General features: G+C 44.1%; 1 protein-coding gene across 1 annotated transcript; it reads left to right on the forward strand.

Moving 5' to 3' along the window:
* The first annotated feature begins 1,907 nt into the window (after positions 1-1,907).
* LOC140277071 (NLR family CARD domain-containing protein 3-like) lies at positions 1,908-16,320 on the forward strand. The gene is made up of 10 exons (XM_072371999.1): positions 1,908-1,974; positions 2,080-2,150; positions 3,470-3,754; positions 6,400-8,203; positions 8,297-8,461; positions 9,351-9,521; positions 12,255-12,428; positions 12,879-13,040; positions 14,627-14,673; positions 14,798-16,320. Exons 2-10 carry the CDS (start codon positions 2,087-2,089, stop codon positions 15,382-15,384), a joined length of 3,459 nt encoding a protein of 1,152 aa, XP_072228100.1. The 5' UTR covers positions 1,908-1,974; positions 2,080-2,086; the 3' UTR covers positions 15,385-16,320.
* The last annotated feature ends 994 nt before the right edge of the window (positions 16,321-17,314 follow it).

A 17,314-nucleotide genomic window follows, 5' to 3' on the forward strand; every position in this document is an offset into this window, starting at 1 on the left:
TAGTTCTGATGCCAAATTCTGGACCTCGATCTGTAAAGAACATAAAAGTTGTGATTTACTTGGACAAATTATTGAAGAGATTTTTTACTCTTTGACTGTTTCCTCTGCAGCTGAAGGCAGAAAGTGTGTGAGCTGATGTGAATCCAGCAGCATGGATCAGTGTGAGGACACTAAAACCACTAGCTTGTGCTAAATAGGAGCCCAAAGTATCTGAACCAGCAGCAGCAATCACATCCAGACTTCAACCTGAATATGAACCACCGGTCGTGCCAAAACTAGAGTCTGTACTGCATACATACTGGTACATTCAGCTGTTGAAAGACAGCCTCTGAAGTAAACTGAAGCTGAAATTTACTCAGATTAGATTCACGGTGATGTTTGAACTCTTGTTACGTACTTTGTGATTTACTTTTGCATCAGTTTTATTAGTTTTTGCTGCATTACAGAGAACTTTCCAACTTCTTTTTATTTTTTAGAGCAAAGATGGAGACACCTGTGGAGCACGTGGACGACCCTCCACCCCAGGCAGCTCCACCACCTTCAGCAGGTAGGAGTCTAACAGTTTCTGCATGGAAACATCAGTGAGGCAGACACACATGATGCTCAAACTGACCAATCCCAGCTCTGGCTGTTTCTGCGTGGGTCCTTCAGTTAGCAGTGACTGTTCGACTTTAACTACGTTATAAACCCTTAATACAACTGCAGCAGTGGGGAAGAGGTGCAGGGTTCAACACCCCACGGGTCACCTGTCAGTCACAGCTCTGACATTAAAGGAAAAACGGCAGTTACCATGGTGATAAGCACCTCACAACAGTCTTACGTCATTTAGATTCCTTTAATTTAAAGATCTCTGCAGGCTGCCATCGGTGTGATGCCATCATTGAACAGATTGTAGATGAGTTTTTGGGCGATGTCTGGTCCAGAATAACAAGAAACAAGTAAAGGAGCCTGTTCTATCCTGCTGATGTCTGATTGAACACATCAGCCTTTATATCAGAGAGGATATGTCAGAACTCATTAGGTTCAGAGCTTTGTGTGCAGCTGTCAGGATATTAATGGCACATAGATATGAACTCTGCACAACTTATACAAGATTTTAGTTGGGTTTTGGAAACAAAAATCTGAAAAAGTTTTATTTCTAATTGTGTTTATTTTGAAAATGCTTCAGATCTCCATCACTGCCTTTTAGCTTTAATTTATCTTCAAACGGATCCATCCATCAAAAACCATCTGGTTGAACATAGAACAAACCATTTCTGATCAAGAAATCTTTGTTCTGAAACACGGACAACAGCAATGACTCTGACAGCCTGGAAGGTTCATAAAATCACAAGAACCACATTTACCCCAATTTTTGGAATACCTTGACGTTCAACCTTTTATATCATGAACATGTTTACATTAACACTCTGGTCCCATTGGCCCACTTGGTTTGGGTGTGTGGTGTCAGGAAGAAACACTTTGTGGGAAATCTTCCACACAGATATACAGGTATACAGCTGTATGATATCCCCTTATCAACAAAACCGTCTCTTCAAAATGAGCAAATGACAGAAAACTCAAAGTAGACACTTTCAAAAGAATGTCAACAAGAACCATCCATTAGTTCTGATGCAAAATTCTGGACCTCGATCTGTAAAGAACATAAAAGTTGTGATTTACTTGGACAAATTATTGAAGAGATTTTTTACTCTTTGACTGTTTCCTCTGCAGCTGAAGGCAGAAAGTGTGTGAGCTGATGTGAATCCAGCAGCATGGATCAGTGTGAGGACACTAAAACCACTAGCTTGTGCTAAATAGGAGCCCAAAGTATCTGAACCAGCAGCAGCAATCACATCCAGACTTCAACCTGAATATGAACCACCGGTCGTGCCAAAACTAGAGTCTGTACTGCATACATACTGGTACATTCAGCTGTTGAAAGACAGCCTCTGAAGTAAACTGAAGCTGAAATTTACTCAGATTAGATTCACGGTGATGTTTGAACTCTTGTTACGTACTTTGTGATTTACTTTTGCATCAGTTTTATTAGTTTTTGCTGCATTACAGAGAACTTTCCAACTTCTTTTTATTTTTTAGAGCAAAGATGGAGACACCTGTGGAGCACGTGGACGACCCTCCACCCCAGGCAGCTCCACCACCTTCAGCAGGTAGGAGTCTAACAGTTTCTGCATGGAAACATCAGTGAGGCAGACACACATGATGCTCAAACTGACCAATCCCAGCTCTGGCTGTTTCTGCGTGGGTCCTTCAGTTAGCAGTGACTGTTCGACTTTAACTACGTTATAAACCCTTAATACAACTGCAGCAGTGGGGAAGAGGTGCAGGGTTCAACACCCCACGGGTCACCTGTCAGTCACAGCTCTGACATTAAAGGAAAAACGGCAGTTACCATGGTGATAAGCACCTCACAACAGTCTTACGTCATTTAGATTCCTTTAATTTAAAGATCTCTGCAGGCTGCCATCGGTGTGATGCCATCATTGAACAGATTGTAGATGAGTTTTTGGGCGATGTCTGGTCCAGAATAACAAGAAACAAGTAAAGGAGCCTGTTCTATCCTGCTGATGTCTGATTGAACACATCAGCCTTTATATCAGAGAGGATATGTCAGAACTCATTAGGTTCAGAGCTTTGTGTGCAGCTGTCAGGATATTAATGGCACATAGATATGAACTCTGCACAACTTATACAAGATTTTAGTTGGGTTTTGGAAACAAAAATCTGAAAAAGTTTTATTTCTAATTGTGTTTATTTTGAAAATGCTTCAGATCTCCATCACTGCCTTTTAGCTTTAATTTATCTTCAAACGGATCCATCCATCAAAAACCATCTGGTTGAACATAGAACAAACCATTTCTGATCAAGAAATCTTTGTTCTGAAACACGGACAACAGCAATGACTCTGACAGCCTGGAAGGTTCATAAAATCACAAGAACCACATTTACCCCAATTTTTGGAATACCTTGACGTTCAACCTTTTATATCATGAACATGTTTACATTAACACTCTGGTCCCATTGGCCCACTTGGTTTGGGTGTGTGGTGTCAGGAAGAAACACTTTGTGGGAAATCTTCCACACAGATATACAGGTATACAGCTGTATGATATCCCCTTATCAACAAAACCGTCTCTTCAAAATGAGCAAATGACAGAAAACTCAAAGTAGACACTTTCAAAAGAATGTCAACAAGAACCATCCATTAGTTCTGATGCAAAATTCTGGACCTCGATCTGTAAAGAACATACATTTCATTACATTTAAAATGTTTTCTGTCAAAAAATCTGTTCTCATTGCACACAGAAGCACAATGAAAGCTAGCTGATGACATCATCCATCACTGACCGTCAGCTTTCAAAATGTACATGAACCCCTGAAGCAGTCATGATTCAGACGCATTATTTCTACATTTCAACAACATTTACTGAGAAGTGAGATTCGTGTTTATGTCTGTGACATCTTGCAGAGAGCGAACTCAACAGAATACGTCTGGAGTTTGTGGATAGGCTGCCAGCAGAAATCCTCAAGCAGCTGCTCGATGCCCTCTTAGCAGATGGTGTCTTCAATGATTTGGAGAAAGAAGCAATAATCGAGGAGAACCCGAGCAGAGCAGATAAGGCACGAAGACTCATTGATGATGTAAGAAGAAAAGGCGAGGAAGCCTGCAGGAAGATGATGGAACATCTCCAAAAATTAGATAGTACACTTTCCTCTCAGCTGTGTTTGTTGTCTGGCTCATCGGCACAAAAAGGTAAGGCCACAAATTTCTGTAATAAGGGCTTATAGTTTTATTTTCAGTTGTATTGACAAGATTATTAATTATTGAAACTTCTCTCAAAGAGCTGTCATCCTTTAGGGCCCTTTAACACCACGTGTGACATGTGCTTAGCCTTAGTTCAGCACACTGTTCGCAAAGTAAAGAGCAAAATGATGTTGTTGGCAGGCAGGAAGCTGTTGGTTGTTATGTGTTGTAGGCTATATGTGGTCAATAAGGAGGGTTAATCTGTCCTGTTCCCGTTTCCGTTGCAATGCACCCCTGCACTGACAGTGATTCTGTGGGTGCAGGACGGATCATCGCGAATGGTTCAGCCACACAACCAGCTGGTCCATTTTTGCCTTGACGTGCACTTTTTTGGATTCCCTCTTTAACCTCTGTAGCGTTCTCACTATTGAATTAATTTAATATTCATGACCTTCGTTGCAGTACCAGCTCCCGGTCAGTCGGGAGGAAACAGAATTAGGATTCTTTATCTTTATCAAAGTGTTGCTTCAGGAGTTCTCGCTTGAATTAACCGAAATTACCTCGAGAAGCAGTCAACCACTACTAGTTACTAATATGGGTTATTTATTGAACATTAACAGAAACATGAACCTTAAAATTGCACTCAGAACATGGTGTAATAACAACTTAACGGTAGATTACATACATGGTTATAGGAGATGACTTGATGTAAAGGCAAGAGAATAGAGAAATATGGGGGAACTCTAATTCTTCTCACGGTCTATGGCTAAGTACGGATAGGAGTTAATTACGGTGGATAAATGAATGGTTATTTTAATTCGACATCTATCTGAACACCAAGCAAAGGCACATCACTTCCGAGGCCGGCAGAGATTGGATCTTACTTTGAGTTGCGGAGCTTCTCGGACGCGCTCGTCGAACAGCTTTTCCTTTTTCTTTCACCATCCGTTTTGAAGAGCGATGCCCCAAGCGGTTACTCTCGGTCCTTAGGGCGATGGTGTTGGTTCTTTGGCTCAGCTGCCGGGCTCTTAGTGCGTCAAGGTGATGTCTCGCGTCTCTCGTGTCTCTCGGCCAAAGATGCCAGGAATTATGCGAAGTGGTGTCGGACAAGATGTCGATCAGAAGGACTTTGGAAGAAGGATTAATTTGGGAGAAAAGTTGCGTGGTCTACAAAAAGTTTGTTTTGTCTATTTGGTGATAGCGATTGACCCTTCGCTAAGCCCCGCCCCCTTGGTTACTTTTGCTACGCCAGTCAAGTTTTCCCAAAAAGGAAAGTAAGGAAAGCAAAAAGGTTTCCAATATGCGTTCTCTAGATTAAATGTTGGCGAAGTTTAAACGAAAAGGAACTCAAAATGGAGAGAGACGTACTCCGCTCTCACTGTAAGCGCCAAGCACCACATGTTGACACTTTGAATAAAAAACATATATTCTTCAAATTTAAATTAAATGTTATATTAGCTTTTACTATCGTTCTGTTTGCCAATTTAAAAAAGAAAAAAAGCCACAAGATTTGGGAAGTCAGTTGTAGGGCGTCCCTTCACAAAATGCTAAAATATATCAGTATGTCAGAACTTGTCTCTATCGGTTAGTTTTTATTTTGCTTAAATATCACACAGTGGCTCAAGGTTTAACAGAGACGTCTTTGTTAACGTTATCACAAAAAGCTATGGTTAGCTAACGTTAGCAACACTGTCGGACTTGCAAATCCCGTATGCACACCGCTTCTGCATGTCGCTTTCTGCCGAAAGCTTGACTGGCCTCTTGTGCATAGTTACGGTTGCTAACGTAGGATTGGACAGAAGCTGATTCTGGGAGGGGCTTAGCGATGGGCCAATTGCAGCGCCTGGACAGATACGAAGCGAAAAACATAGAACACGAGAAACAAAAGACGGCGTCAGAACAAGACGAAAAACAAAGCTTCGACCCTTTTCTTCTGATCTTTCATTCAGCCTGTCATGTCGAATTTCAAGGTATGGTAAGGTAAAGGTAAATGTAAGCATAAGCCCACTTCTGGCGTTGTTCCCGAGTTTTCATGAGCGAAGGCGGAGTTTTGCTCGTAACTCTCAGCCGATGATATGTCCGCAAACTTTATGCTTAAGATTCTAGGCATAGTGAATGGGGCTTTTAATCTAAAGTTAAAAGTTTAATAAGATAAAAACTCATTTCTCCATTATTTTATCCCAACACACATTCAAACAGTTCTGAAACCAGCACATGGTACGATGATATAACACAGACATGAAATAAGGTATAAAGAAAACATGAGGAAACAGATTATTCATATGATAAAATAACGTTGGTTACTGTGAGTTTCAAATACGTACCAACTCGAGGTCGGAGTCTGTAATGTCCTACACATGTAAACTTAAACAGAATGTTATCAGTATATATATATATATATATATATATATATGTATGTATAAAATAACTACATTCTTTCTTTCCCCAAACTGATAATACGTTGTGAGATTGATCTGAAATGATGAAACGGCAGCTTCATTTGCAGTAATAAAAAAGACAAACATTTGAAAAAAGCACATTACAATCACAAAACACACAATTTAACTCCTTTCATGGAGTTTGGTTACTTTTTATTGATACTATAAACTGCTTAATGACACAAAAATAATTGTATCTCTTATTCTGTCTTTCAGAGGCTCTTCACAGGTGTCAGCCTAAACTTAAATCTGCTCTGAAGAAGAAGTTCCAGTGTGTGTTTGAGGGGATTCCTAAAGCAGGAAACCCAACCCTTCTGAATCAGATCTACACAGAGCTCTACATCACAGAGGGGGGAACTGGAGAGGTCAATGATGAACATGAGGTCAGACAGATTGAAGCAGCATCCAGGAAAGCAGGCAGAGCAGAAACATCCATCAGACAAGAAGACATCTTTAAACTCCCACCTGGAAGAGATGAACCAATCAGAGCAGTGATGACAAAGGGAGTGGCTGGCATTGGGAAAACAGTCTTAACTCAGAAGTTCACTCTGGACTGGGCTGAAGGCAAAGCCAACCAGGACATCCAGCTCCTGTTTCCATTCACTTTCAGAGAGCTGAATGTGCTGAAAGAGAAAAAGTTCAGCTTGGTGGAACTTGTTCATAAATTCTTTAATGAAGCCAAAGCAGCAGGAATCTGCAGCTTTGAACAGTTCCAGGTTGTGTTCATCTTTGACGGTCTGGATGAGTGTCGACTTCCTCTGGACTTCCACAGCAAGGAGCCCCTGACTGATGCTACAGAGTCCACCTCAGTGGATGTGCTGCTGACAAACCTCATCAGGGGGAACCTGCTTCCCTCTGCTCGCCTCTGGATAACCACACGGCCTGCAGCAGCCAATCAGATCCCTCCTGGCTGTGTTGGCATGGTGACAGAGGTCAGAGGGTTCACTGACCCACAGAAGGAGGAGTACTTCAGGAAGAGATTCAGAGATAAGAAGCAGGCCAGCAGCATCATCTCCCACATCCAGACATCCCGAAGCCTCCACATCATGTGCCACATCCCAGTCTTCTGCTGGATCACTGCTACAGTTCTGGAGGATGTGTTGAAAACCAGAGAGGGAGGAGAGCTGCCCAAGACCCTGACTGAGATGTACATCCACTTCCTGGTGGTTCAGGCCAAAGTGAAGAAGGTCAAGTATGATGGAGGAGCTGAGACAGATCCACACTGGAGTCCAGAGAGCAGGAAGATGATTGAGTCTCTGGGAAAACTGGCTTTTGAGCAGCTGCAGAAAGGAAACCTGATCTTCTATGAATCAGACCTGACAGAGTGTGGAATCGATATCTCAGCAGCCTCAGTGTACTCAGGAGTGTTCACACAGATCTTTAAAGAGGAGAGAGGGCTGTACCAGGAGAAGGTGTTCTGCTTCATCCATCTGAGTGTTCAGGAGTTTCTGGCTGCTCTTCATGTCCATCTGACCTTCATCAGCTCTGGAGTCAACCTGATGGGAGAACAATCGACGTCTCAGAGGTCTAAAACACTGAAAGAGACTCTCTTCTACCAGAGTTCTGTGAACAAGGCCTTACTGAGTCCAAATGGACACCTGGACCTGTTCCTCCGCTTCCTCCTGGGTCTTTCCCTGCAGACCAATCAGAGGCTCCTACGAGGCCTGCTGACACTGCAAGGAAGTAGCTCACAGACAGGAAGTAGCTCACAGACCAATCAGGAGACAGTCGATTACATCAAGAAGATGATCAGTGAGCATGTGTCTGCAGAGAGAAGCATCAATCTGTTCCACTGTCTGAATGAACTGAATGATCGTTCTCTGGTGGAGGAGATCCAACAGGCCCTGAGTTCAGGAAGTCTCTCCACAGATAAACTGTCTCCTGCTCAGTGGTCAGCTCTGGGCTTCATCTTACTGTCATCAGGAGAACATCTGGATGTGTTTGACCTGAATAAATACTCTGCTTCAGAGGAGGCTCTTTTGAGGCTGCTGCCAGTGGTCAAAGCCTCCAACAAAGCTGTGTAAGTGCAGAGATAGAGGGATGTGTATGAATATACTGCTGCTGGTTTTATAGGAGAGAAAGTCACAGATTTATCTCATTATTCCCTCCTCAGACTGAGCAGCTGTGTCCTCTCAGATAAAGGATGTGCAGCTCTGTCCTCAGCTCTCAGCTCCCCGTCCTCCAGCCTGACAGAACTGAACCTGAGGATCTACGACTCAGGAGTGAAGCAGCTGTCTGATGGACTGCAGAGTCCACACTGTAACCTGGAAGCTCTCAGGTCAGGTTTCTCTGCTGTTTCAGCTTCATACAGTCTCTGTGATGCAAGAACCTGAAAACATCTTCAGATCTGTTTTAAAAGCCACAAAGTAAAATGCCCCCAGATCTGTGTCACTTTCCTCTGATCGAGTGTGCACAGCACACACATGAACTGTGGCTGGAACATTTATTTATAGTCTGGTAGAGTTACAGGAAATGATTCAGAATATTTGTTGTAGTGTTCTTAAAGCGTGTCATTTCCATCCTCAAACACATGTTGTTTAACTTGTGAAATCTGGAGAAAAGCCCTTGTTTTCATCAGATAACAGGATAAACATGAGAAAGTTGAACATTCCAGCTGATTTCAGCTTTGACTGTTGGGAGGATCCAAACTGAACTGTGAGTCGGGCTGTTCATGTGTCGTCTGTTTTACTGCAGTTATCAGAACAGACACAATCACTTTGGAGGCAAAGATGAGAGGCTGAACAGCTCCTGCTCCTCTGCTGCATCCAGCAGCTGATCGGTCATGTGATCAGTCATGTGACATTTTAATTTACTCTCTGCATGTGTTTTTCTTCCATTTTAAAGCATGAAACTACAGATTAATCTCTATATTTGTGGATCAGCCTTTATGAATCACAGATAGTGTTTCTGTGTACAGTGAGATATTTGTGGCTGATGGGAGACCTTTTCATCATCTCTGCTGTGGATTAGTAATTAAAGTCCATTAAAACATCCATATAAAATACCAAGAATGAAAGCAGAATGTATATCACCAGATTCAGAGACTCCTAACTAGAAGTTACAGAGATGTTGTGGCTGCAGAGCAGCTTCATGTCATTATCGTCCCTTATTTGACTGTTTTCAATAAATAGGACTAAATTTAGGACTATTTAACATCTTCTCCTCAGGCTGAGCGTCTCAAACCTCTCAGATGAAGGATTTGCAGCTCTGTCCTCAGCTCTCAGCTCCCTGTCCTACAGGCTGACAGAACTGGGCCTGAGTAACAACAACCTGCAGGATTCAGGAGTGAAGCTGCTGTCTGGGCTGCAGAGTCCAAACTGTGAACTGGAAACTCTCAGGTGAGGCTGTGTTCAAGCTGCAGCAGAGTGGGATGAGTTCATGTCGTCACAGTTGATGTTACAAAAGAAGAAGTTAAAATGTGTCAGTGAATGAAATGAAAAATACTTTATTTATCCCAAAAGGAAACGATATCAGAGGGTGAAATCTTCAGCACAGAGTGAGAATAATTCTCCAAACAGATGAAAGTGTTAACAGCACTGATAGAAAGTCTGTGATTTGTATTTGTTACTGCTTTCCATCTTCTTCTTGTTTAGGGACACCAAAGTATTTAAATTCAGTTCCAGAAGCTCAGGATTTACTGATGGATCCTGGAACTGAAGTCAGTCTGCAGAACATATCTGATCAGTTCCACATCTGCAGTTTCCACAGAGAGGACACTCTACAGTCTGGAGTGCAGTGATGAAGCTGAACCTGTCACAGGTCTGACTGCAGAGTGATATGGCATCCAGAGTGTCAGAGTAGAGACTGAAGGAGGAAATGTTGATCTATCTGCATCCACTCTGTGTCCACACAGTGCAGAAAAACTGCCTCGTTTCTGTCCAAAAACTCCGTGTTACACACGTCACTTAAATCTGATTCATGAGTTTAACAGTGAGTCTGTCATCTGTCCAAATATTAGAAAAAGCTTCATTTATAAAGTCAGTAAAAGTTCCATCCAGTCACAGCTGCAGAAATCAGGATTATCTCTTTAGCTCAGTTTAGAGGCAGCCAACACTTCCCACTGAGATCTATCAGAGAGACATCACTGAGATGACTGCATTATCCCAGAGGGAACGATGTGCTGAGAAATGTTAGACTTTGTTCCTGGTGGCAGCTCTGAAGTCGGCATCGATCTGATGGGATCAGCTCCTCAGGTTTGTTCCCCATGAAACCCTCTGCTGTTTGAATCAGATTCTGAGACTGTCTCTGATCAGCTGCAGCTCCAAGGTGGAAAGGCTCAGCCACATGTGGCCTCCTTGTTCCACTCATGATGTCTTTGAGCATTAAAAACCACCGCACGGGGGTGGTCACGTGACCCGGACCAAGATGGGGGCTTGAGACTTTTCTCCACTCCAGGCTTCAGATAAATGAGGAACTTTCTCCATGTAAACTCGGTACCATCGGTCGAACTGTACCTCACAGATGCCTCGAGCGCAACACCATGAAGAGTTTCCTGTTTTTTCCTCGTCGGCTTCCGCCGCTAAGAAGAAAACTGCTCGACCAGCGGCCCCATGTGTCCCGGTGAGGCTAACCAAGTTGATGCTAACTTCTCAGAGTTAAGCTAACCAACCAATGCTCTGAAGGAAATCAAAGTATTTGTCACTTCGGTGGAGAGCTCTCTGTCGGCTCCGACCGAGGGACGGACCTGGAAAAGCGCATGGAAGAGGTCGAGCATCGGGTCTCCGCCCCAGAGGACAGCCGCAGGGGCCATGACACCTGCACAGCCGCCGTGGAAAAAACAGGGAAGCAGCTGAAAACTGACGACCTGGAAACTGTCGTAAAAAGCTGAAAAATGCTGAAAAATGCTGAACCTTCCAGAGAAAGCGGAGGGCAACATCCCTCTGGCGGACTGTCTCCAGACAACATTGGCGGCTTTACTCGGCCTGCCTGCAGATTATCCCCCGCTGGAGACTGAACGCACCCATCGAGCCCTGGCTCCCGCTCCGGCCCCAGACAAGCCCCCGAGAAGCGTCTTGGTCCGGTTTCTGCGATATTCACAAAGAGAGGCTGTGCTCAGAGCAGCGTTAAAGAAACTCCATAAGAAATCCTCATAAGAAATCCCGTGGATTTGCCGACCCAGCCCGCCTCCGGTGTCTCCACGAAGGGCAAATTCGCCTTTTTGACAGCCCTGAGTCTGCGGCCGCATTCTTGGATGCCCTTAAATGAGGTAATTTCTTCTGCATCTCTGTCGTTAGCAGCTCTGATGGAAAAGGACGGACTCTACATGCACACTGAGCCCCCCTGAACACTGTGGGACCCCCACATGGACTCTGAGAGAATAGTTGAATCATTCTGGGGCGTCTCTCAGCGTTTTTTTGCCCAGCCTGGGCTGTGGACACTGTTCCGGGCTCTCAGTTGTTCCTGTGATCTACCTGCTGAACTAGGATTCGGACTATGTTAAGTCTGCCCAGTGACTTCTTCTGGGGTAGTTTGCTCCTGTGTACGGGGACAGGATGGGGGAGGGGGGATGCTGCTGTTTCCATTCTTTGTTTCATTTTCCTTTTGTTGGATGACTGGAGTCGAGGTTTATTCTCTCATACAGCTGCTTGCATTGTGTTTAATTCCCCCGCAGTCAGCACAGTTATTTAATCATTTCCCAGCTCTGTGGCTCTCATGTCTAGTTCACTGAAACTTACTCCTTGGAATGTCCAGGGACTGGGCCGCGTAATTAAAAGGAAGAAACAAGAAAAGTCTGCTTTAGCATCACTTCAGGAAACTAGACTCTCTGATGCAGAACATTTTTTTTAGTTTAATTGTGAATTTTAATCTATTTAAGTTTATGATCCCTGGAGTATTATTTGGAGTAAGTATTTGTATGATTCATATACATGGAAAATGTGTGTGAGATGCTGAATGGAATCAATTACAAAGTTTATTACAAAAACTGAAAAAGCAATAAAAAGAGCATTAAAAGCTGATCACAGGCTTATAAAGCTGCTGTTCCCTATAAGCTGTCTTTCAGTCCACATTCAGCATTAGAGGTGATTAATTCTGATGGCAGCTGTTCTTTTTCTCTGTAATTGTCTCTTCAGGCTGAGCGTCTGTAACCTCTCAGATGAAGGATGTGCAGCTCTGTCCTCAGCTCTCAGCTCCCCGTCCTCCAGGCTGACAGAACTGGACCTGAGTAACAACAACCTGCAGGATTCAGGAGTGAAGCAGGTGTCTGCTGGACTGAAGAATCCAAACTGCAGACTGGAAGCACTCAGGTCAGGATTGATTCCCGTCTTTCGTAAGGTTTCCAACCGGCTGTAAGTCAACGGAAAACCTGTCAAGAGGATCTTTTTGTTGTCTTTTGTCAAATCATACTCATGACCTGTTGGAGCTGAAAGCCAACAGACACATTCAGAGCAGCCAGTTGAAGGGGTTTTCTGTGGGTTTTATGGATTAGGGAGCTCCCTCGTGGGATTTTTCTTTGGTTTCATTTTCACCACAGCTAGGATGCTGTAATAATCTAACAGCCAGCCAAAGTTTGTAGATGAGTCAAAATCCGTAATTCACACCCAGCTTGACTCTCGCTCCATTCCTCAGTGTCATTGTTTCAGTCTTTAGAGGCTGATCTGCAGAACTGTCACTTATAATGGCAACATATACCCATGCTGAGCATGGACTGCATAGTGTGTACCATCTGCCATGAGTGTTGTTCTGTGTGCCTGCAGCCTGTCAGGATGTCTGATCACAGAGAAAGGCTGTGCTTCTCTGGCTAAAGCTGTGACCTCCAACCCCTCCCATCTGAGAGAGCTGGACCTGAGCTACAACCATCCAGGAGCCTCAGGAGTGAAGCTGCTGAGGGCCGCACTGAAGGATCCACACAATCTCAGGTAAAACTCCCTAAAATCTGCCTTACTGTGGGTGCTTCTCTCATTAAGTAGAATCTGCCGCTTCTTGGTGACCTTGAAGATGTTGCATGTTCCCATCAGCAGCCACGAAGCCCGGATGTTCGTATCTATTGAGCCTCTTCTGGACAAACTAACTGGGGAGTCTGTTATTCTCAGTGTCCTGATTTAGCTCGAGACTCCCCGACACAGCTGCTCGTTCTCAGACTTCTTATCACTTCCCAAAACAACTTTGCACACGTGGTAAATATCAGACACGTCAAAACAATCAAATCACTTCTAGCGCCGATCAGTTCCACCCATCTACTTCCTGTCCTGGGTTAGAACCTCTTCCTGCGGAGCTGTGCGTTTATACATCACCAGAGATAAAGGTTCGCTCTTGAATAAAATAACGTCAGAAAGCTCCTGCTTGAGCTCTGGATAGAGTCAGCCGTAAATACTCTTACTGCTGCTGAGCGGTGGCCGGTTAAAAGCTACCGAAGTGAGTTTAATCCGCTTCAAAGCGTTACGGTTAGCCTCCGTGTGCTAATGCTAGCTGAAGCGTCACGTGGCTGCGGCATTGGCTTTGGCTGCGGCGTGGTTGCGGCTGCGTTGTGGCTGTGGCTGCGGCTTCGGCGTGGTTGCGGCTGCGTTGTGGCTGTGGCTGCGGCGTTGCTGCGGCGTTGCTGCGGCTGGGATCCAAAGCGTAGAGTTTTGCTCTGCTCTCGCTCAGAGAAGCAGCAATCTTGTGGTTATCCTGGGTGCCATCACGCTGTGTGCCTGAGCTCAATCCATCCAGAGATCGGTGAGCATGATGATTATGCGCCACCAAGAGTTTTTTTCTGTATTTTTGCACTTTTATTGTCGGGTAATATGTACAGTTCTGAGACATTTCATGCATTGCTGCTTTGAACATAGTTTCAGGAAGTTTTTCAAGGGGTTAAATATGTTAAATAGCTTGTGAAGGGATTTCATATCCAAGCTGCCCTGAGATAAATGAGATTCATACAAGTCTCTGAACCGGTCTATCAACAGGTCAGTGGCCGTATTCACAAAGGATCTTCAGCCTATCGTAGCCTCGGCTGGTTCCTCCTTTTCCTTCATTTAGGGCTTGTTTCCTCCGTAAAATGTTAAAATGTAAAATGCTGCTCCATCCAGCCTTCCTCTGTTTCACCAGGACAGTTCTGGGGCTTACAAATGTGCTCCATCTGATAGAGGTCCCAAACCTTCTGGATCCATCTGTTATATGAAGGGGGGGCTGGTTTCAACCATCTAACAGTTGCACACTTCAGTGCTGCTGTAAGTAATATATTTAAAAGCTGTTTCTCTGCCCCCCCCATTCAATCCTTTAGTCATCACTTCTAATAGAGCCACAGCAGGATCCCGAGGTATATCCTGCTGGAAAAGCTCTTTAAGAGCATCAAAGACCTCTCCCCAGAGTGTCTTTAGTTTGGGACAGAACCAGAATATATGGCTCTGATTGGCAGGATGTGCTCCACAACTCCCCCAGCATAAGCTGGAATGTGACTGGCTCATTCTAGATACTAGTTGTGGAGTCCTGAAAAATCTAGCAGTTCTTTTCCTCCTTTCAGGGTGGAGCCTGCTGGAGAACGATGGCTGACACCAGGTCTGAGGAAGTGTAAGTGTGTTCTTCATCTGATTCATGACATCCAGCCATCTTCACTGTCACATCACTCACTGATCAAAGTGAACAGATGATAGATCAATAACTGCAGCTGGATTGTGTTTGTTCTCTCCATCAGATTCCTGTCGACTCACCATCGACACAAACACAGTGAGCAGGAGACTGAAACTGTCTGACAACAACAGGAAGGTGACATGTGTGAAGGAGGTTCAGTCATATCCTGATCATCCAGACAGATTTGATGACTGCCCTCAGCTGCTGTGCAGAAATGTTCTGACTGGTCGCTGTTTCTGGGAGGTCGAGTGGAGCGGAAGAGTTTATATATCAGTGAGTTACAGAAGAATCAGCAGGAAAGGAGGAGGCAGTGACTGTGTGTTTGGATACAATGATCAGTCCTGGAGTCTGATCTGCTGTGATGGACATTACTCTGTCTGGCACAATAACAGAGGAACAGACATCATACCTACCTCCTCCTCCTCCTCCTCTGTCTCTCACAGAGCTGCAGTGTATGTGGACCGTCCTGCTGGCACTCTGTCCTTCTACAGAGTCTCCTCTGACACACTGATCCACCTCCACACCTTCAACACCTCATTCACTGAAGAAGAACCTCTGCTTCCTGGGTTTACAGTCTGGTTCAGTTTATCTGGTTCCTGTGTCTCTGTGTTGAGCACAAAGAGTTTCCTCCTGTCAGAGAATCACTGTTGAACAGCTAGTTCAGTCTGTCTCTTTCACTCAGAAACACCTTTTCAGATTCATGGATTCAGTCAGTTTCTGGTTGAAACTCTTCTGAATGATTCCTTGGAAACTTCTTCCTCTTCCAGTCCTTTAAAGATGGACGCTGCCATTCTTCCAGGATGTTGTTTTTCTGTGTTTTCAGTCAAAGCTTCACACTGAATATCAGTATGTTGTGTTTCTCTGCAGCTGAGACCATTCAGCTGCTGTCAGCTGCAGTTAGTTTGCTGCACATGTGACAAACTGTGACATAAGAGAGGAATCACTGAGCTGCAGTCAGCCCAGATGAATTTCCAACCTGCTGACAGATCTTCTCTGGTTCTGCTCCAATGAGCAGAAGTTTGCTGAGCAGCCAGGGTTCATCCTGATGTTGATGTTGAACGCTCACAAAGAGGCCTGAAATGATCCTTTACAAACAACATTTGGACTTTAACAACATCTGCTTTGGACTGAAAGGTCCTGAACGTCTCGGCCGGTTTTCCTGGCTGCTGCTGTTTGGATCCAGATGTTGCAGAGACTCTTCTTCCTTCTCTCAGTCCATGCATGTGTTTGTGAAGGCTGGTGTGAAAATGAGCTTTTTCTGCAGTAGAAGCTGAATGTGGTGATGTCCTGCAGGCAGATGGACAACATCTGACATAAAGGCTTTAAAGTGAGCAGCTGGCTCAGTTTTCCATCTTATTTTCTCCTGTGATTGTTTCATGTTCAGAGGGAAGAGTTGGAAAACATTTACTGTTGTGTGAAATATAGAGTTTGCTGTGATCACATGATTTAAAGTGAACTGATGTGGACATCACAGGGTTTTCATGCATTTACATGCTTAATTTGTCTGTTTGTGTGCATGTGCAGACGGTAATAATACAGAAAGCAAATGTAACGCAGAACTAAATAAACACGAATGTTTCTTGATTTCTATTGATGGTCATTTGTGAATAAAATGTGTTTAACTGTGTAGCTGGATATCCCAGCAGCTGTAATGTTGGAGTAAAGAAAGATCCAACAAGGACCAGAATGTGAACTAAAGAGGCAGATAAATCTGAGTGTGACACAGTCGACATGTTGCTGCGATCTGCATGTTTCCGACCCACAGAGGAGTCGCAGTCCAGCCGGCTGCTGGAAACACTGAAATCCTCTCTGCAGCTGCCATCAGGAGGGAAAGTCACCGCTTCGGGCTGCTTTGTAACGGGAGCTTTTAAAGCCTCCGGGTCGGCGTTCAGGCTTGGTCTTTGTAGAGCTAGAAGTGACTGTAACGGGACCAGCTGCTGACACCATGAGTGAGGGGAAAGGTTTGGAGGTAGAATTTAATCAGTCTGTTTCTGAAGGGAAGTGTTTAAGAAATCCAGCATCCAAAGAAATGTTTCTAAAGCTGAGCTTTCAGTGAACTCCCAGGATTACTGTGTGTGAGCTGTTAGCTCCAGGTGTTAGACTGCTTCTGAGCTGCTTGGAGGCTTTGGGCTCCATCCCCAGGCAGTAAAACCCTATTTACAGCTCAGTAGCACACAGGTGGGAAAGAAAAAAAGTGAAATGGATGTTTATCGCTGTGGTGAGATGGTTCAGAGGGACAGAGAGAGTTTCAGTTCTCACAAGTTGCTTTCAGTTTAGAGGATTTGATGAAACACATTTTAGTGTAAAACCCAAAGAGAAGAATCAGATGTGCTGACAGTTTGCAGCAGAATAAGCAGTAAAAAAAGAACTGGGCCAATATGAAATGCTTCAATATGTTTGGCACCTCGTGTCTTTGTCTGCTGTTTGTTTCTGAAATACATCTGAGTTCATCAAATATTAACACGATTTAGCTCAAATTTAAACTCTGAACAGGTTTAAGTATGTGACAAGTCATTAAAAAGTCTTGTTTTATACTTATATATATTTACATTCCCACTTTTCTTCATATATTTCTGCATAT

This window comes from Leuresthes tenuis, unplaced genomic scaffold, assembly GCF_036924035.1.
Source record: "Leuresthes tenuis unplaced genomic scaffold, fLeuTen1.0.hap1 SCAF_1, whole genome shotgun sequence".
NCBI lineage: Eukaryota > Metazoa > Chordata > Actinopteri > Atheriniformes > Atherinopsidae > Leuresthes > Leuresthes tenuis.